The 22229-nt window shown below is 38.1% G+C and overlaps 2 protein-coding genes across 2 annotated transcripts in view; one reads left to right on the forward strand and one right to left on the reverse strand.

Moving 5' to 3' along the window:
• Positions 1–1378: 1378 nt before the first annotated feature.
• On the reverse strand, positions 1379–15868 carry zdhhc3b (zinc finger DHHC-type palmitoyltransferase 3b). The gene is made up of 7 exons (XM_051670991.1): positions 15657–15868; positions 11667–12014; positions 9174–9298; positions 8990–9086; positions 8134–8215; positions 5612–5742; positions 1379–3077 (listed from the first exon to the last, which is right to left on the reverse strand). Exons 2-7 carry the CDS (start codon positions 11973–11975, stop codon positions 2919–2921), a joined length of 903 nt encoding a protein of 300 aa, XP_051526951.1. The 5' UTR covers positions 11976–12014; positions 15657–15868; the 3' UTR covers positions 1379–2918.
• Positions 15869–16607: 739 nt separating this feature from the next.
• Positions 16608–22229, forward strand: part of LOC127425224 (histone-lysine N-methyltransferase EHMT2-like) — a 30381-nt gene continuing 24759 nt past the window's right edge. The window contains exons 1-5 of the mRNA XM_051670946.1: positions 16608–16675; positions 17223–17262; positions 17614–17721; positions 21796–22013; positions 22112–22190. Of these exons, the coding sequence (XP_051526906.1) occupies positions 16649–16675; positions 17223–17262; positions 17614–17721; positions 21796–22013; positions 22112–22190 (472 nt within the window). The 5' untranslated portion in view covers positions 16608–16648. The remainder of the gene's footprint in view (positions 16676–17222; positions 17263–17613; positions 17722–21795; positions 22014–22111; positions 22191–22229) is intronic.

A 22229-nucleotide genomic window follows, 5' to 3' on the forward strand; every position in this document is an offset into this window, starting at 1 on the left:
CAGACGCAAACGGCCACTGACTGTGCAGAATAATAAACAACGTGGAGAAAAACATGTGAGGGACATCTACACCGTTTTAAAACTTCTGGGGGTCTGAACTGGATTTGAACATCCGTGTGAATGCGTATGGAGCTGTCTGGATTGTGACACTTCTTGAATGTTTAAAAGCATATTCATGTTTAAATACTGCAGTGAAACCATTTCTGAACATTTATCCGCTTTAAAATAAGATTGTTTTGGTTAACACTTTTTAACGACTGGACTAACGATGAACAATACTTCTACAGCACTTGTTAATCTTGGTTAATGTTGATTTCAACATATACTAGTCTGTCGATTTTTAAGATTAGAAGTTGTAGATGTTAACATGAACGAATACATTATGAGCTAACATTCTTAAATTAACCAAGATTAATAAATGCTATAAACAATGTGTTTATTGTTAGTTCATAAGCAAATACTAATGTTAACAAACAGAACCTCATTGTAAAGTGTTCCGATTCATTTAATAAAATAAGAAATCAATTTAATTGTTAAAAACTTGTTTCAAAAGTCGTAGTATAAATGTGAAAGTATATTCAGGCCTATAACAAACTACTGCATTTATAAATGAATTAGGGTGAATCTCAAAAAGACATATCCAGGTCAGGGGCGTTTCTAGGACTTGAGGAGGTTCGGGGCTTAGCGGGAGCGGGGTCACATGAACTTCAAACAAAATGTAGCAATATTATTGCATAGCCTACATTTAAAATTACATTCGGGGCTGAAGCCCCGGAAAAATGACCTGGCGACACCGATGGTCCAGGTCATATTTCACCCCAAAATATAAATTAAAATCACATTTAGCATATGGAAAATAACATACATTTTTACGACCATAAAGAGATTTTGTAATGTGACATTTTTTTTTATGACAGCTAAGCACATTTTCACTCCAAATTGTCATTATTTTAAAGCAAAAAAAAAAAAAAAGGATATATTCTTTAAATATATATTTTAAATAGTATATATTTCTTTGTATGCATGTATATATATATAAATTATTTAAAGTATACATAATATTTGATTTAAATAATATTTTAATATTTTATATATATATAAATTATTTAAATCAAATATTATAAGTACTTTTATATATATATATATATATTATTTAAAGTATACATAATATTTGATTTAAATATATATATATATATATATATATATATATATATATATATATATATATATATATATATATTAAATAATTATATAAGTATTTATACATAATATTTGATTTAAATAATATTTTATATATATATATATATATATATATATATATATATATATATATATATATATATATATATATATATATAAAAATCAAATATTATGTGTGTGTGTACATATATATATATATAAATAATTGTAAAAAGAGAATTTAATGAGAATCACCATTTAGAATAATGAGAATTACAAATAAACTCTATAGAGTAAAACATCCGGACGCTTTATGATAATGAGAAACTGATGGAAAAATGTGCTTGATTGTCATGAAGCAAAACGTTTAATGCTAAAAAAAAAAAAAAAAGTTTGTTTTATTTATACAATATGTAATTTGTATTATTTGGTAACACTTTACCATAAGGTTCCATTTGTTAACATTAGTAAATGCATTATGTATCATGAACACAATAAACCATGTATTTTTTACATCATTTATTACATTTGGTTGATGTTAGTTAATAAAAATACAATTGTTCATTGTTAGTTCGTGTTAGTTCGTAATGCACTAACTAACGTTAACGTATACTTTTAATTTAAAATGTATACATTGAAATGAACATTAGTGCTGTAAAAATTTTGTTCATTGTTAGTTCATGTGGAACATTCTTGTAAAGCGTTACCAACTCTTTTGATTTTAGGGTAAAACGTGACCTGGATATATTTCTGTGAGATTCATCCATTAGTGTTAGGCAACAATTTAATGTTTCTGTTTAAAAAAAGGCTGAATCATCTCTCGGCCAAACTGGTGACGTGACTGGAGAGTTTCAAATCTGGCAACAGATGATTCCTCTCACATTAAAGCCACAGTTGTGTGTTCTGCTTTACAGCGTGTGCAGAGAACGAACGACAGTATGTGCTCGCTTTCATTTACCAGCTAATTTACAGGCATCTGTCAATCAAGAATCACACCAATAGAAACAGTTGAGTGTCACGGCTGGTGATAGTTTGTAAGTTTCATGGTCAAGGCCTCTTATATATGGTCAGAAATATTTCTTTCACACTCCTGCAGAATCTCAATGGGCGACTAAATCCAGTTCACCAATACAGAAATGATAGTCACATCTAAAATCACAGTGTTCACAGTGCAGAAGATATAATAAGAGCTTAACTTGAGAGCTGTGGTCAGGATATCGATACTTCTCTCATTTCACTGTTTATGTCTCTATGGACGTATAGAAGCCACTTGAGGCGTGCTTTTCTCTGGGTGAACTGTGCTGGACTTTAGACAACTCTTCCAGGTTCAATACGAGTTTTCAATAAACCCCAAAATAAAATTCTGTCATTATTTACTCACCCTCGTGTCATTCTAAACCCGTATGCTGTTATTATGTACGCTGAGGAACACAAAAAGAGAACTGTTAAAGAAGTGACTATGAAGTATGAATATATATATATATATATATATATATATATATATATATATATATATATATATATATATATATATATATATTATAGGTATGTGTGAGGGTACATGAGGGTGAGTAACAAATGACAGAATTTTCAGTTTTGGGCAATTCTTTGAATCAAAACATCAAACAACTTCAAGCATCAAGAGTGACAGTCAAAAACGCTTTTGTGACGTCATGTGTTGATGAGTCAGTGTTGTGAGCTGGTCATCGAGTGTCATACATCAGTACAGATCACTCGTCTCACACCACATACTGATACAGATTTGCTTTCCCGTGATCCGGTGTGGAGAACGGACTCAACCACGCTAGAGAGAAGGGGTGACCGAACACAACCCTCATGTTCATCCACTTTGATTTCTTTGCCCATCTCCTCTCTTCTTTCTTCAGCTGCTCGATTCCCTTTGAACACACAGACAGATGCAAACTCACAGAGAACACGAGTTTATACATGCTATTCTGTTATGAATACTACTCAGAATGTGATGAGGTCATGCAAAGGTCTATTCACACTAAGAATGGCGCAACACAACAATGCAAATCGCAGAAGAAAATAGCAAGACGAAATTCAAATTTGAGTGCGACACAAATATACTTCAGTCCCTGGGAAAAGTTTGCGTATAATACATACTGTATATACAGTTGTTTCTTCAACTACAGGGTCTTTCAGGTGACAGGGGTTTATTTTTATTAAAACTAAAAAAATGTGTTCATTTAAACTGACTTGGAAACTTTTAAGCAGGCCATTATTGTTTATTTTTTGGTTCTTTTCAAATGTCTTTTATATATAGATTTGACTGTTTTAGCCTTCAGACCCAGACATGTAATATTTATTTTTTTTGTTTTGTTTTTTATTTTATCCCCTTTTCTCCCAATTCCCACTACTTAGTAGGTCCTCGTGGTGGTGCGGTTACTCACCTCAATCGCTTCTGAGACCGTCAATCTGCACGTCTTATCACGTGACTCGTTGTGCATGACACCGCGGAGACTCACAGCATGTGGAGGCTCATGCTACTCTCCGCGATCCACACACAACTTACCACACGCCCCACTGAGAGCGAGAACCACTAATCGTGACCACGAGGAGGTTACCCCATGTGACTCTACCCTCCCTAGCAACCGGGCCAATTTGGTTGCTTAGGAGACCTGGCTGGAGTCACTCAACACGCCCTGGATTCGAACTCACGACTCCAGGGGTGATAGTCAATGTCAATACTCGCTGAGCTACCCAGGCTCCCCAGACATGCAATATTTATTTATTTTATTTTATTTTTTTCCCCTTTTTCACCCAATTTGGAATGCCCAATTCCCAATGTACTTTTAAGTCGCCTCAATCCGGGTGGCGGAGGACAAATCCCAGCTGCCTCCGCGTCTGAGACCGTCAACCCACGCGTCTCATCACGTGGCTTGTTGAGCATGTTGCCACGGAGACATCGTCCCCACCGAGAACGAACCACATTATAGTGACCATGAGGAGGTTACCCCATGTGACTCTACCCTCCCTAGCAACCGGACCAATTTGGTTGCTTAGGAGTCCTGGCTGGAGTCACTCAGCACGCCCTGGGATTTGAACTAGCAAACTCCAGGGGTGGTAGCCAGCGTCTTTTACCACTGAGCTACCCAGGCCCCCCCAGACATGCAATATTAAACTATGACAGTGGTTCGCAACCCTGTTCCTGGAGGCCCCCCCAACACTACACATTTTGGATATCTCCCTAATCAAACACCTGATTCAACTCATCAGCTCATTAGTAGAGACTCCAAGACCTGAATTGGATGTGTCAGAAAAGGGAGATATCCAAAATGTGCAGTGTTGGGGGAGGCCTCCAGGAACAGGGTTGGGAACCACTGAACTAGGAAAATCCATACAAAACAAAGAAAAATCATAGGAAACATCAAATATTTTTATTGGCCGTCATCCATTTATTGGCCAATCAAGCTATAATTTTGCCAAATTATGCAAAACGTCTAAAAATATTATTTAATTGTGTGTATTTAGGACACATAAAATGTTAGATATGAAATATCTATCTTAGCAAGATGAAGCAGTCTGTCATTTTATTTAAAAAAGGTTAAAATTGTGGCCTGGGTATTTCAGCAAGTATTGACGCTGACTACCAACCCTGGAGTCATGAGTTCTAATTCAGGGTGTGCTGAGTGACTCCAGCCAGGTCTTCTAAGCAACCAAATTGGCCCGGTTGCTAGGGAGGGTAGAGTCACATGGGGTAACCTCCTCGTGGTCGTGATTAGTGGTTCTCGCTCTCAATGGGGCGTGTGGTGAGGTGTGTGTGGATCGTGGAGTGTAGCATGAGCCTCCACATGCTGTGAGTCTCTGCGGTGTCATGCACAACGAGTCACGTGTTAAGATGCGCGGATTGACGGTCTCAGAAGTGGAGGCAACTGAGACTTGTGCCTAAAACTTGGCATTCCAAAATTGGGGAGAAAAGGGGATAAAAAAAAATAAATTAAAAAAAGGTTAAAAATGTAATTCCCATCAGAGTCATTTCCAGCACAGAATTCTATTAAACACAATACAGAATTTGAGATGTGCTGGAAATGACACAAAAATGACAAATCTCATGTGATCCATGTACACACACTGTTGAACATTGTTGACAAATTTTGAGAAAGTGCAAAAATATATATATTTATTAAAAACATTCCCATTTTGTCAGCAACTGCTTTTTTAAGCTCCGTTTTGTTGTTTAACTTTGAATCACATCTTGTTGCACCAAAAACTATCGGTGAACATTAGTGCTTGGTGTGAACAGGTCTTATGATGAATTAAACAAAGCTATTGTTTTTTGATACGATATTTGGTCCCATTATAAATTGGGTGAAACATTTCTCCTTAATCTTTTTCTTTAAAAAGCACATGACAAAATTGTATTCATGCAAAGGCCTCGGAGGTGTAGGGTCAGGATAGGGTCACTTACGGTCTCATCGTTACAGATAGAGTGAACCTGTGTTCCAAACATCACAGAGGTGAAGATGAGGAAGAGCAGACCCTCAAAACACAGGAAGATGAGGAGGATGATTGTCGCCGGAGGAGAGAAGCTACTGCACTCTGACGACACCACAGGAGACGAGAATGAGATGAGGATAAGCTTCCTCTCTGTATTTTACAATCTTAACTTACATTCTCTTAATTTAATATTATGTCAATGCTATTCTCGTATGCCCTTATTATAGCAAAATTTTTACAGTAAAGCACTTATAATGGAAGCTCAGCAGGCAAACAAGTACCAGAAATATTTTTACCTTTACACTAAGAAAAATGAGTTTTGCTGCTTGTTCAGTTTACTTAAATAAAATGAACTGAAGCAACACAATTCTAGAACATTTTGTCACAACTTGATTTCGTGTTCGATCCATTAAAATTTGTAAAATTGAAGTTTACTTAATACATCTGAGGTGCGACTACATGAATACATTTTGTAGCATTGATGAAACTGGCCATGGGATTTCCATTTCCCAGCATGCTTTGCATGGGACTGGATGGGGTGAACAAATGTTGAAATTAAGCATTATTCTATGCATTTTTGGGCATGATGAGATTAGGAGGAGATCTGTTAATGTTTAATGTTCTGATTCACTTTTAAGTGATATGTAAATCAAGAGCTGCTTAGCTCTATAAGCTATAATGATTAATAAATAGTGCTGTCAGTCGATTAAAATTTTAATCGCGATTAATCGCATATTTGTTGTAGTTAAACGCGATTAATCGCAGATTTTGAAAATGCTGAAATTTGACACCATATATATACTTATTTTCCTGTCAAAATGCATTTAATTCCATCTTAGGAAAGAAAACAAAACAATATGTACAATATAATTCTTTATTAACATTTTCCAAACAAAGCATTCAACTGTATAATGTCACCTATTCAAGTAACATTAAACGTTTCCCAAAGTCTAATTGGGAGGTTGACTTATTGAATAAGTCCCCAATCACTGCAATGGGCATTAAATCTCTTAAACTCTCATTTTCCACAATACAGCAATCGTGAAGCTGCGTTCATGATTTGCGTCAGCGTTCAGCGCCGCTTTGAACTCCAAGGGAAAAGCGGAGTGATAGTTGAAGTGAAGACTTGCCGTGCTTCAGTGGTAATTAAAATGCACCTTACACAGGCTGAAAAATGGATTTCTATTACAAGTCCAATCTGGGCTTGTTTTGTATGTCAAATAATAGCACTAAGAGGTCCTTTCTCCATCATATTATCACTGACAGGGAGGCGCTGTTGTGGTGTGTCCGTCACTGTAATGACTCCGGGCGGACACATTACAAAGGTTCCGCCCTCCCAACAACGGTAAATGTGTTAATTGCGATTAAGAAAAACGAACATGTTAAACTTTTTTAATTAATCGCATGCGATTAACGCGTTAATTCCGACAGCTCTATTAATAAAATAAAGTTGGACCAACATAAGTAACATTAGTACATTAACGTTGACAAACCTAATAAAGTTGAGTTAAAACTAGTATACAGTAGAACACTGATTTGACCTAATCCAACTAAAATTTGTTGGCTGAATGAAACAAAATTTGCTTGTAAAAACTCTCAGATTAAATTAAGTAAGGGTAATGACTTCATTTTGTTAATGCGGTTGAGTGTTTAGTTGAGTGGAGCTTGAGTTAACGATGCGGACAGGTAGATGTCGCACATTAAATTGATTGCTCGCTTCGTTGAGCAAATGCTGTGCTAACCATAACATAGTTACTAAACTATACTCTGTAGTGCTTTAAACCAGCATGTATTTAGCATGCTAACATTTACTTTCACTAGTTTATGCATCATTTTTTTTCTTTTCTCCCCAATTTGGAATGCCCAATTCCCAATGTGCTCTAAGTCCTCGTGGTGGCGTAGTGACTCGCCTCAATCCGGGTGGCGGAGGACGAATCTCAGTTGCCTCCGCATCTGAGACCGTCAATCCGCGCATCTTATCATGTGGCTCTTTGAGCGCGTTACCACGGAGACGTAGCATGTGTGGAGGCTTCACGCTGTTCCCTGCGGCATCCACGCACAACTCACCACACACCCCACCGAGAGCGAGAACCACATTATAGCGACCACGAGGAGGTTACCCCATGTGACTCTACCCTCCCTAGCAACCAGGCCAATTTGGTTGCTTAGGAGACCTGGCTGGAGTCACTCAGCACGCCCTGGATTCAGACTCGCGACTCCAGGTGTGGTAGTCAGCGTCTTTACTTGCTGAACTACTCAGGCCCCACTAGTTAATGCATAAATAAATAAAATAGATTTATTTGAGTTACACTGACACATCTTATTTTGTTGGGTTTACCCAATTCAACTACGTTCTTTCTACACAAAGTGTTTGTGTTGAGATTATATTGTAATTTTAATACAAGAAAACTCATTTTATACATGTGGAACCACTGAAAGAGCTATTTTTTGGAGTGTTACTGTTAGAAACAGAATACAGGGAGAAATACTCACTTCCCCAGTCTTCTTCAAAACAGAAGATAAAATGGAAAGCCACCAAGATGAGCGCATGAAGAGAAATAAGAGCAATGTACATCTGTAAAAGACACACAAACCATATGTGAACATCTCAAACCATGAAAAGTGCCTCACTTGAGTGTCAAAATTTCAACTATAATCATATATGAGATTAATCATGTTAACCACAAGACACAAAAATAAAAAGTGGAACTGTGGTTCATTATTTTAATCTATTGACAGCTTTAATGACATGTAGGGCTGAGTATTGATACAGATTTCCCGATTCAATTTGATTCCGATTCACAAGCTCTCGTTTCGATTCGATATTGATTTATATGGGTATATTTCAGTTATAATGTCACTTTTGCTTACATAGGAAATAAATTCTCTCCCAGATAAAGCTGTTAATTATACAGGAGACCTTCTAACTAGGTACGATATGAAAATATTAAATTTTACTAATTATATTCTATTAGTTTTTCATCATTTTGTTCACATTTCAGCTTTTACAAATGAACAAATCCATGTATTCAATCAATAAATATGATAATATATTGCATATATTATATTTTGTTACATGTTTATTGTTTAATAAAATCATGTGCTATTTACAGGTATTTACATTGATTTGTTGTAGTAGTACTAAAAACCGGTACTGTCTCTTTAAGAAAAGAGCGTCTGTAGATGAGCGCACGTTAACGAGGACTCGGGTTGCATAGAGTAAAAGATCGATCTTGGGATTTAAGAATCGATATCGAGACCGTTCAAACGAAGATTGCGATGCATTTGAAAAAAATAAATGTTACCCACCCCTAATGACGTGTTTGTGTGTAGTTGTGATGAAACTTACAGTGAAAAGCACAAAGTATTTCTGGTTGTTTTCCCCCACACAGTTGTTCACCCAGGGACAGTGATGATCCATCTTCTTGATACAGCGTTTACACACACTACACACAGCAAACACACAATCAAACAGTTACTGTACCTTTAAGACCTCTATGTGTAAATAAGCTCTGTGTGCGTGCTTTTGTTACCTGCAGTGATGTGCTCTATCAGGTTTGATGCTGCAGCACTTGGGACATTTATACACCACCTGTCCCGGCTTCAGCTGTAAACTCTCGATAAACTCTTTAGTGGCGTTTCCCTTTGGAACAGCTCCCTGAGACGAGAAAAACATCACTATCTGATGTACAGTATTTAAAACATTTCCAACAAGACACAATGTGGTAAAGAATCAAGTTGATAAATTTTTTTACATTTCGACTCGTCCCTCCTTTTCTTTATCTAATTTTACAACCGTTGCCATGACAGTAAACCTGTAATCCTGGTTAGCGATTTTATCACACTCAGTTTGTGTAGTACAGAGATTTTAATCACACTTAAGTCATGTTAACATGTATATTGTTTAGGTTTTATTGCTATACTTTTGAAATGGTGTGTATTTTTTACCATTTATGGATTGGCCCCATTCACTTCCATTGTAAGTGTCTCACTGTAACACATATTTTTTTTTTAAATGTCCTTTTAATTAAATGTTTTGACCGGAAACAGTACAGGTATAACTTTTTTTTCTTTAGGAAATAATAATGTTCCTTCTTTTCTGAAGTAATAGCAATAAAATGATGCACTTCGTTTGGAATTTTGTGCTATTTAGACATTATTTACCTGTAAATTTCTCAATTGCATAATCTATTTGCATATGCAAATAAGCCAATTTATGTTAAAACCTACAGTTCTATAAATTCAAACATGAAGACATTATGAGAATGTGTCATGTATTGGGGGCAGATTGCTCATATCTAGTTGGAAAAAAAACAACAATTCATGTTATGACAATAATAGCCAGTAGATGGCTGCAGAGACAGAGACTGACAGATTTCCTGTTGTAATTAAATTTAGGATTATCTAGTTTTAGATTTACATTAGATAATCAGAAGGTTTGCACTTGAATATATACAGTATATAGACATTTAAAACTATTATTTGTCAAAGTTTAACATTTGTTTTTAAATCATTTTTGAAATAATGTACATTATGTTTACAGTCAAACCTGACCATGGCGTTACAAAGAGAAGACATAGAATAAGCATTTTGTTACAGCCACTTAAACTCATCGAATCAAGTAGATGGTTGTTGTGGTGTTAAGCACTATACAAATAAAAATGACTTAACTTAGATTGAGGAAACCATTTTTATAAAAAAACAAACAAACTGAAATCGGTCAAAAATTAACGAACAGGGGGCCTGGGTAGCTCAGTGGTAAAATACGCTGGCTACCACCCCTGGAGTTCACTAGTTCGCTAGTTCGAATCCCAGGGCGTGCTGAGTAACTCCAGCCAGGTCTCCTAAGCAACCAAATTGGCCCGGTTGCTAGGGAGGGTAGAGTAACATGGGGTAACCTCCTCGTGGTCGCTATAATGTGGTTCGTTCTCGGTGGGGTGTGTGGTGAGTTGAGCGTGATTGCCGCAGTGGATGGCGTGAAGCCTCCACACGCGCTATGTCTCCGTGGCAACACGCTCAACAAGCCACGTGATAAGATGTGTGGGTTGACGGTCTCAGACGCGGAGGCAACTGGGATTCGTCCTCCACCACCTGGACTGAGGCGAATCACTACGCCACCACGAGGACTTAAAAGCACACTGGGAATTGAGCATTCCAAATTGAAAAAAAAAATTATATATATATATATATTTATTTATTTTTTTAAATTAACGAACAGCCCAAGAAGGTTAAAGCCCTAGGTATACTTCCATTTTGACGTGAACGCTCAGTGTCTGCGTATAGTCAAACATGAGTCTGTCAATGTATACTCCATATAACTGTGCTCATACACAGGCGGTTGGCGCATGCTACGACTACTGAGACACAGGACTATTTTTCTTCTTTATATTCCTTCAGACTAGAGATATACAAATGCAGGTATCTCCAGACCTCCTCACACATGCGCTCTGGACTTGCACATTTGTTTAGCGGCGATTATATCTTCTTCTAGCATTTGAAACAGCTCAAATGTGAGTGTTGCCACCTTGTGGACACATTAATTAGTGCAAATAACTCCAGGCGCATGCGCGTGTTTGAGGAGGTCTGGAGATACCTGCATTTGTATAACTCGAGCTCAAAGACGCACGGTTAGAAAAATCGGGCTACGCGTTCAGAGGTTTGTGTCACGCGTGCTGTATGCTTTGGGCTTCAAATATTTTCTCATATCCCATCTTAATATTAAAGTATAAGAGTAAACTTTACAGTAAGTAAGCCATTCGTAGGTTGATTCTCCTGAAGTGACTCTTTGGCACATTTAAAACATTGCTGTTTGAAAACAGTCACTATTTTTGTGACTGTAGTGATGCAGAAATTACACACTTCAGCTTTAAACTCCAAAAATCTTCTGATTGGCTGCGATATTGTCTGACTTTGCTGCTTCGCAGTGTTTCGCTTTCAAAGAGGACAGAAAAATGAGTTGATGTCGAAAACTTGTTGCGTCATGTCTGGTTAGCACCCTGTATCACATGTGTTTTTGTGTTACTCACCGGATCAGTACACATGGCTCTGAAGTGAGATGCGAGGGCGAGGAAGGCCAGTCCGTTAAACACAGCTCCGTTAATGATGCTATACACCACATTCTTCGCCGGCAGCAGCATTACAAACACGACCACAAACTCAGCGTAAAACACCAGCAGCCACGTGATCACGCCGCACACAATGCCGCAGCCGTCACGGATGAACCACATCTCATCTGCCGCGTGAGATCGCGGAGGAGGCTGGGCACAGTGCTCCGGGCGCAGATAACCAGCCTGCCGCTCGATGTCCCGGCTGCGGTTAGCTGGGGAACTCTTCATCCTGACCGCCAGAACACAGCACCCTCATCCTCCTCCTGACTGTATGAGAAATGAGAATACTTACTGATTTGTACACTTCAATAAACACTTAAGAGTTCATATTTCCTTTGATTATTTTATTCAGATTTTCATTCAATTATAACATATTTTTTTACATTTCAAATTATATTCTGGTTGAGCATTTATTCTGATAAAGATGTTTACATGCTCAACACAGCGACTGGAATATTCCTGTATACATGTAATCAGCATAATCCAAATAAACTTTTTTTCCTCTAGTATTTCCTGTATCGAACATTACCCAGAATTACCTGTTTACACATATAAATGAATCATCAGTTGCAATTGGGACATTATTTTCATGACAATTGAACACATTTACACCCCAATTTATCATTAAAGTAATGCATCTCATTCTCATGACTGTGATACAGTATTCAGTGATGTCAAACATTTAATAAATTAAAAATCACAAATTATAAATTACAAATTAAATAAAAATTACAATAAAATTGCAACATTTAAATTGTAATAATAACTGTATTTAAGTGTCATGAAAATAATCTCCCAAAACAAAAAAATTATATATTATTTAAATTGTAATGCAATTGTATAATTGTCATAACAACAATATCCCAATGCAAAAAAAAATATATTTTATTTAAATCATAATTTAATTGTATAAGTATTTAAGTGTCATGACAATAATCTCCCAATGCAATTTTTTATATATTATTTAAATTGTAATTTAATTGTATAAATTCTTAAGTGATGAGACAATCTCTTAACGCATTTTTTACATATTATTAACATTTTAATTTAATTGTATAAGTGTTTGTGTTGCGAGTATAATCTCCCAACACAAAATCATTTTATATATTATTTAAATTGTAATTTAATTGTATAAGTGCTTATGTGTTGTGACAATCTCTCAATGCAATTTTTTTATATATATTATTTATACAGTAATTTAATTGTATAAGTGCTTAAGTGACATGACAATATTTCAATTCGAAAATTATTTATATTATTTAAATTGTAATTTAATTTTATAAGTGTTTAAGTGTCATGACAATAATCTCCCATCGCAATATATATATATATATATATATTTTATTACAATTGAAATTTAATTGTATAAGTATTTAAGTGTTGTGACAATCTCCCAACACAACATTTTTATTGGCCCTAAAATGGGCTTTATTTTCTAAGTGTAAAATAGAATTTATTATTTGTTTATTTTGATTTTGTGGTGAAATATTGTGTCCGATATATTAGCCTACTGTTACTACTGTAGCTGTTACTACAGATGGCCGCCTCGGTGTGGAGCTCTCACATTCTTTTGTTGTTTTTGTTTGTTTGTCTTGTGCTTAGTAATTTTTTTCCAAGCACTTTTACCAGGGACGAACTGCTAAACATTCGGCAGCATATACCAGACAAACTTTTCCCATTTTTTGTCTATTCGGACGTTTTGCTGGACAGTTTAATCTGAGGCGCAGCTGTGTTAAGGGTGCTATGAGACGCAGGCGAGGGAAGCGAGCCGACGCGATGGTCCCTGCTGATGAGAAGCATCCCCACAGCATGATGCTGCCACCACCATACTTCACTGTAGGGATGGTGTGTCTTGAGGCATAGGAAGTGTTAGGTTTGCGCCACACATAGCGCTTTGAGTTTTGGCCAAAAAGCTCTATCTTGGTCTCATCTGACCACAAAACCTTCTCCCACATCGCAGCTGGGTCACTCACATGCTTTCTGGCAAACTCCAGACGTGCTTTCAGATGGTACTTTTTGAGTAACGGCTTCTTTCTTGCCACCCTCCCATACAGGCCAGCGTTATGCAGTGCTCTTGATATGGTTGACTGGTCCATCATTACTCCACTCCCAGCCACTGAACTCTGTAGCTCCTTCAAAGTGATTGTTTGCCTCTCTGTGGCTTCTCTAACAAGTCTCCTTTTTGTTAGAGCGCTGAGTTTTGAGGGACGGCCTTTTCTTGGCAGTGCCTGGGTGGTGTGGTGCAGCTTCCACTTCCTGATTATTGATCCAACTGTGCTCACTGGGATATCCAAACATTTGGATATTATTTTGTACCCTTTCCCTAATCTATGCATTTTTATTACTTTATCTCTTTTAACATAAAACCAATGTCACCTTACAATAATTGATTTTGAGTTCCAGTGTTTTAAAATAAAATATCAAACAGAATGAAATTTAATTGCACCATTTGTAATTCAGTAATATGAGATAATTGGTCAGGGGTCTGAATACAAAGCACTGTATATTTTTTTTGTCTTATCGTGTATTTCTATATATACTCGCTTTTCATTTTTATTCTATTTTTTTATCATTATCTCTGTCATCTTGTATTGTTTGTGCAATTGAAGCTTCTGTCACCAAGTCAAATTCACTGTATGTGTAAGCATATTTGACAATAAAGCTGATTCTGATTCTACTGAGAGCAATGCTTATAATTAAAACAAAACACTAATATTGTCCAATACCTGGTTGCTGATTTTGAATGACTCTCAAGAACGAACATTAAAAATGTCTACCAGTACAGTAGAATACAGATGGCAATCTATATTAAACCCAAACAACCAAAAATGTTCTGGATGGTGATGTTATTGTAATACAGAGTGATCAGAGTCCAATGCTGATATGTGCTTCATTAACACACACGTGACAACACTGATATCACCTTTACTGTATATAAACTCTGAAGTTAACAGCAGATAAAACTCTATGTATGCAATAAAAGGGTAAAAGTTACATTAAACACATTTGTCCAGTTTGGCAGAAAAATGAGCTTTCATCCAACATCTCAAATTCATTGAATGCACCTTGAGTCAAGTTTCAGCACGTATTACACAGAGTTTCACATGAACATCAGCCAAGAGACTGATCTCTCTCTCTCATACACACACACACACACTCTCTCTCTCTCTCTCTCTCTCTCACACACACACACACACACACTCTCTCTCTCTCTCACACTCATACATACACACACACACAAACAAACACACACTCATACATATATACATACACACACACACACACACACACACTCTCTCACACTCATACACACACACACACTCTCTCTCTCACACACAAAAACATACAGTACACACACACACACACACACACAATACACACACACTTACACCCACACAATACACACTCACAAACACATACACACACACACTCTCTCTCTCACACTCATAAATACACACACAAACAAACAAACACACACTCATTCATATACACACACACTCATACATACACACACACACACACACTCTCTCTCACACTCATATACACACACACACACACACACACACTCTCTCACACACAAAAACATACAGTACACACACACACACACACCCACACAATACACACTCACAAACACATACACACACACAATACACACACACTCAAACACAATACACACACACACACACACACACACACACACTCAAACTCAAACACAATACACACACACACACAAACTCAAACACAATACACACACACTCAAACTCAAACACACACACTCAAACACACACACACACACACTCACATACAGACTATAAACACACATTGAACAGTTTACACCACACACTCTGTACACAACACACACAAAGATACATACTGTAAATTTTGTGTATTACTTTATCTCTCTCTCACCGTTTTGTGTGTCTCCTCCAGCAGCACGCGCGTGTTCAGTGTGTTTTAAATAATTAATTCTCTCTCGCTCACACACAGATGAATTGGTGATGTGATGAAGAGATGAACCGATGTATTTATGAGCAGATTTATTACGTTTTTGAGGACATTTTCCTCTAGTTTCAGCAGGTGAAGCGCGACAACCAGGAAGTTTCGGACCAGTGACGTCACATATCCGGTCTGCATTTCCGCCTCTCCCGAATATTACACAATAAAAGTCCAAGCGCTCGTAAAATCGATGTATTTTAAAACTTTAAAACTTGTTTTATTTTTACCATCACGGCATCGTCTACCATATTCTCCCCCTTCGAAGTTCATTGGAAGGCATGCACAAGGGTGTAGATTTGTCTGGAACATTGGGGGAAATTGGGGTGTTGTAATTGCTTGCTTGTTTTGACCAAAAAACCCTGAATCTACGACCCTGGGCACACATGTAAACACGTTCAGCGGGAAACGGCGATATAAACACAGAGAAGGTGCTCAACGATTAAACCCGTCCATGTAGCACATGGCTCTGACGACTGTCAGGGGCCCAGTGTAACGTTAAGTCCCGGAGCACCATAATACGGCCCTGCTTGTACCTTTGTCTTTTTGTCTGATTTTCAAAACAAAGTTTGTAATTTTATTATTCACCTCGGAACTGGTTGGTTTTGTTCATGGCTTACAACCCTTTCATGAAGGATTTAATGAAAAGTCTATGGAAGAAATGAATGGGGAAAATACTTCCGGTACCCAACCGGCTGAAAAAGTGGGCGGGTCCACGATCAAGTTTGTTCTACAGTTTTGGTGCGAAATTCTACCATAAAAATTATATGAGCATAAACGACACATAAATGCGTCCTGTTTCATGAGTAGTTAAATTAAATAAATTATTTAAGTTATGTTTTATGAATGAATTGGGCTTCGGGACTTTTATTTTGAAGCGTGTCGCCGGTGCGCGCGCATCCAGCATCATGTCGGCAGCTGGTCGAGCTCGAGAGGTGAGAACACAACACACAATAAACACAACAAACAGCAATAAAACACACATTTACACGTGCGTGTCAGATTCAAAATCGTGCATCTCTTTGTTTGAGGTTGTGTTATAAATATGCACTCTTAATAGAGGATGTAAAACACCGCTTTTGTGCTTTTCTGTTTCTGCACGCAACATGAATATAATGTTTTTATGCATGCTAGTTTAATCAGTGTAACCTGTATTGAAGTGTTCCAAGGAGTCTGTGACAACAGTGTGTTTGATCTGCAGTGGTCTTGTCAGTAATTGTAAATATTAATACATGCATTTGGATGTTAAATGGTCAACAACTGGCACTGTTTTCTGTAAATATATATATATATATATAATGTATTTTATAAGTGAAACTTTTGACCATTAATGATCAGTACACATCATATATATTTGTTTATGTAGTTCTGACTAATATGGGATAAGAAAGTAAGTTTCCAAAAACTCAGACTTTAGTGTTTAGAGACTGTATGTTTAATATCGGTTGTGTTTAACTGGATTTTATTATTGTATTTATCTAGAATCCATCAGATGGCAGCTCTCCTCAATCCATACATGAAGGTGATTCATATAACATAGTAGAATTGGTCTGATTTGCCTGGTTATATAATCGAAACAATTATTGATGTCTGATTACACCTGAAGCACATCAAATTCGAAGCAAATAATATAGACAGAAATGTATTATGGCTCTTATGGCAGATTTCTAATGTACTAAATGGTGCTTCATCTATTCCTTTGTACATTATAATATACAATATTCATGCCTGTGCATTAGTGTAAATGCTGGTTGTTTTACAGTTATAACAGTATCGATTTAATACTTTTTCTATAAGTATAATTTCTATATTAGTGCATATGTAAAAAAAAAATTTAGTTTTATGTTTTTTGTCTTATGTTCTGTCCTGTTAGTAGAACCGTTTCCGTCTGTAAAGAGCAAACCGACGGAGGAGACGATGATGATGTCACCAGCGCATCAGGATGAAGGACGACACGCCACTCCCAGCAAAACTTTCTCAGGTGAGTTTTTCACTGGTGCTCACGACAGTGTCTTTTCTGAGTTTAAGACTGACGTTTTGTATCCAAACTTTTTTAATGTTCTCTCTCTCAGTTGCAAATTAAAAACTTGTTATTGCTGTTAACATTTATTCATTTAGCAGATGCTTTTATCCCCCAAAAATATCATAATTTTATGAAAGAAAATGGGGGAGGATGCAACTTAAGTGATTTATCTTAAGGAGACAGTAACATAAAAAGTGCTGCATTACAAAGTTTCAGTTGTATTAGAAAAGTACGAGCCAAGACAGAGATTAGTGTGCAAACTATAATAATTAAAAATGTATTATGAGAGTAGGGTTAAGTGCTCACAGAAAAAAACGTGTCTTTAGCCGTTTTTCCTGTGTTTTTATTTTTAAAAATTTTTTTTAAGACACAATATCGGCAAAACATCAACAACAAAAATTAGCAGTGACTGAGGAAAAAAATACAATTCAAATAAGGTGCCGATTATGGTGAAAAATAGTACTACTACTACTAATAGAATATGCTATAAAATAAAAAATATATTTTTTTATTTTTTTTATTAAAACATTACAAAATGTACTAACAAGAGAACATATAACAATTTTGTCAACATTGCTTCGAAAATAAACATTACAGAGTTACACGTAAAAATAAATAGAATAATAACACGAAAGTGAATCGACACAATATATAAAAATGAAAAATAATGTACAATTATATAAAAAAAGATTGTACATAGTAAACAATTCCAGCGTTGGTATTGCTTTAATTTGTAACTTTTTGATATCTTGATTATGTATGTTTTAAATACAATTTTAGGGTGTGTTCACACTTGTAGTTCGGTTCTATTGGTCCTCTTGGTCCGGACCAAAAAAGGAAATGCTACATTTAGTTCTGGTTCGCTTAGCGTTCACACTGGCATTTTTAACACCGAACCTAAAGATATGAAACAAAAGGCATCAGGAAAAAGTCACAACCTGATTGGACAGCTATTATGACGAATATTTTGTGACGGAACTTGCCGAACATCCAAAGCAATGCTGGCTGCTGGCTAAATGCGCTCGTTGGATTTATATATGTATATATGGTGGTATTTTTACCAGCTGAGATCAAACGAAGAGTTAATAAAATGTGTAAAGGAGTCAATACAGCGCCAGGAATTCCTCCGTTGCACACACAAACGAAGATATGCTGCAAGGATGGCTGATGGCGGTTCTGACGCCTGTACCAAACTGTAATGGGCAACATAGCTCCTATCATGAGAAGAACCAGGTATGCTTGAGGTCAGGAGGCAAATTACTTCCTGTTATTGGTCCGTTTAGACGTCTTTGGTCCATGTTGCGTTCATATATCAATCGAACCGCACCAGAGTTCGTTTGAAAGCGGACAGAGACCCTCTATTCAGGCAGTCTCGGTCCGCTTGTTTGGTGAGCACCAAGGTTCGGATGGCAGCGTTCACACTTGTTCAAATGAACCGCACTAACAGAGCAATCGTACCAGAGTTCATTTTAATCTAACCAAACCTGCCAAGTGTGAACACACACTTAATGAGTCTTTTTTAGGGGTAGACCGATATATCAGTTTACCGTTAATTTGTGCCGATAGTTGCTTTTTGGAACTATCGGTTATCAGCGAAAATCTGTCGATAGCAGACCACGTGAGCGGCGTGGATCGATTTGTCGCTCCGCTCAAATATTCGCTCATGTGCGATCGCTCAACTCCGGAGTCATCGCTCCGAGAGCGCTCATGAGCGAGAGCGATGTTGGAGCGGAGCGGCATGAGATCAGAAAGAAATTAGGCATAATTTCTTTGTCAACGTTCTTGTTAAATTTTTTTGCATCAGGTACAAAAAAAATCCCTCTTCATATAGGCATACGACCTAATATTTCATGGTGCAAATAACAACTGCACAAACAATGTCTTGATGTAGACTGCTTTGTTCTCTCTGCCCTATTTGGATGGGGTTATTTTATATGGGGACGTGGGGTAAGGTAACAGCCTAATTACCAGAGCTTCTCTTTTACGGGCTACACGTTCCCACGCCAGTAAAGATAATAGCGTCTTTTACCTATCAAACGCACGGTAAATATAACCCCTGTTATTCTTATCCCGTGCGAATTGCCAGTGAATCTGCACTGTCCAGCCTGTGAATCCTTTAACTCATTGTTTCTAAAGTTCACCAAGTGTCTGAAGTGGATGTTGGTCATTGAGAAGACACCAGAAAATGTAAGACATGCTTCAAACTTTCATCTAATGCTGACTATTGCGTTTGGACTGATGCATGAGAAACAAACGAGCATGATGTCTTTCGATTAGGAAAATTAGAAAAGGACACAGTTACGGGTGACAGCAGTGTCACACCGACTTTAAACATTGCCTCATCTCTGATAATCCACTCTGTTTAAAATCTTGGACCTAATACAGCCGCCAACACCAGATATTTGTCAATGTAGAAGCACATGCATATTAATGTGGCCATGCGAAATGTAGCGTGTTCCGTTTGGAAAGGGAGCGGCCGGAGCGGGGCTGAGCGCAGCCTCGTGAAACGCGCTCCTGGCTCCAGTGAAATTCTGATCGCTTCGCTCACATGCCCTGGTCGATAGTTCCCGACAGTTTTTTCATCGAGTCATTTCAAAATAAGAGTCCCCAGTGTGTTTTGGGCTTGTTTATACTTAAAAGTCCCACGTTATGCTCCAAATCTTCATTTATATATTTTTTGGGTTCTTATTGGGATTTTGGTTGAACAAAAAACTGCATTTGGGATTTTATTCATTTTAGACTCCTTGTCTTCGCCCGCCATAATGAAGAAAGACCTAAGTTATCGGTATCGGCAAAATCCACTATCGGTCGACCTCCAGACTTTTTTCTATATATTTAGTAACGATCCATTTTCATAATGTTTTTTTTTTTTTTTGTAGTTCAGGACAATCCCAAAATAAATGTTGTAACATGTAAAGGATGGGCAAGGAGGAGGGAACCGGCAGAACAGTCAACGTAAACTTTAATGACATAAACGTAACTTTAAAAAAAACACATGGATGCGCGCACACAGCGGCTGCGTGTGTGTCTCTCTCTCTCCCCCGAACTGGCATCTCCATCTCCCCTTTATCTCTCTCTACCACTGATTAGTTGACTCAGCGCCGGCCGTGCACCCTCACAGCCTGGCCACGCCCTCTTCCTCGTCACACTCCTCCCCCACCCGATTCAGGCCGGGGCGCCATCTGGACCCCCCCCCCCCCACATCTCTAGAGGGGAGACGCTGCCCTTCCAGCTGTACTGCCAGCCGATGGTCCACCTCCTGGGAACCTGGGGAGAGACGAGGGGAGGGAGAGGGCGAGCGGGAGAGACACGCAGTGAGAGGAGAGAGAGAGAAAAAAACTTGCTCGCCACTCCTTTGCCCTCTGGCGGACGACAGCTGCTCCTCCCCGGGCGGACGGTAGCGAGTTCTCCGACCCCTGGCGGACGGAACAGCTCCTCCCCTTCCTGGTGGTTGGCAGCGACTCCTCTGTCCCCCGGCAGACGGCCGCGGCTCCTCCCCTGGCGGACGGCTGTGGTGAGGACTCCACGACAGCACATCCCTCCTCCTTCCCAGGTTTTGGCACCAATGTAACGTGTAAAGGATTGGCAAGGAGGAGACGGGAACCGACTGAACAGTCAACGTAAACTTTAATGACATAAACTCAACTTAAAACAACATAAAACACATGGACGTGCGCACACACACAGTGGCTGCATGTGTCTCGCTCTCTCTCGAACTGGCGCCCCCAGCTCGTCTTTATCCCCCTCCCGGCTGATTAGGTGACTCAGTGCCAGCCGTGCATCCTCAAAGCCCGGCCACGCCCTCCTCCTCATCACAGTGTTTAATAGTCTCAGGTGCATTTCCACAAACAAACGTTTTCTTTCATACTAACTTCAAAACGCTGTACGACAAGTTTCTTAATCGGGTATACTTGATGGAAAATCTTACATGAAACGTCTTGCACTTTATTTGTTAAATGATACTTGAACAGAGAGGTCCAATAAACTGTAACAGCACAAATATAATCTCACTCTCTCGATCTCTTCTCGCAGGCAGTGGTGGTAAAATGGCTTCATCCTCCTCCTCCTCCTCCTCCTCCTCTCTCTCTTCTCCATCTTCATCATCTGGAAGAGCTAAAATGAGTGTCTGTGGGCCAGGCAGTAAGACAGCTCCATCTTCGTCCTCCTTAACAGCGGTTTCTACAGCAAACCCTCCACCTAAAGTCCACCGCGCTCGTAAGACCATGACCCCTCGACCCCCATTCGCACAGGTGAGCACGCTCGGCTCTGTCACGTCACTGAAAACATCTTCATTGTCATGGTGATGCCATATAGATGAAACCCTAATTGTCCTGTATTTGTCCATCAGATGAAGACTATAGAGTCTATGATTGGACCAACTACACCTGAGAAACCAAACAACAGCAGTAAAACAGACTCTGACACAGGTGATATAATCTGACTGGATGTGAATTAGTTGCATAAAT

Source organism: Myxocyprinus asiaticus, chromosome 34 (genome assembly GCF_019703515.2).
Source record: "Myxocyprinus asiaticus isolate MX2 ecotype Aquarium Trade chromosome 34, UBuf_Myxa_2, whole genome shotgun sequence".
NCBI classification, from domain to species: Eukaryota; Metazoa; Chordata; class Actinopteri; order Cypriniformes; family Catostomidae; genus Myxocyprinus; species Myxocyprinus asiaticus.

What these genes read in the sequence shown, in the direction of transcription:
- zdhhc3b (XM_051670991.1), bottom strand. Translation starts at nt 11,975, where the DNA reads ATGAAGAGTTCCCCAGCTAACCGCAGCCGGGACATCGAGCGGCAGGCT. An exon ending in GAGCCATGTGTACTGATCCG is followed by an intron (nt 9,299 to 11,666) that starts GTGAGTAACACA and finishes TTCTCGTCTCAG; the next exon opens with GGAGCTGTTCCAAAGGGAAA. An exon ending in TTTTGAAGAAGACTGGGGAA is followed by an intron (nt 5,743 to 8,133) that starts GTGAGTATTTCT and finishes TGGTGTCGTCAG; the next exon opens with AGTGCAGTAGCTTCTCTCCT.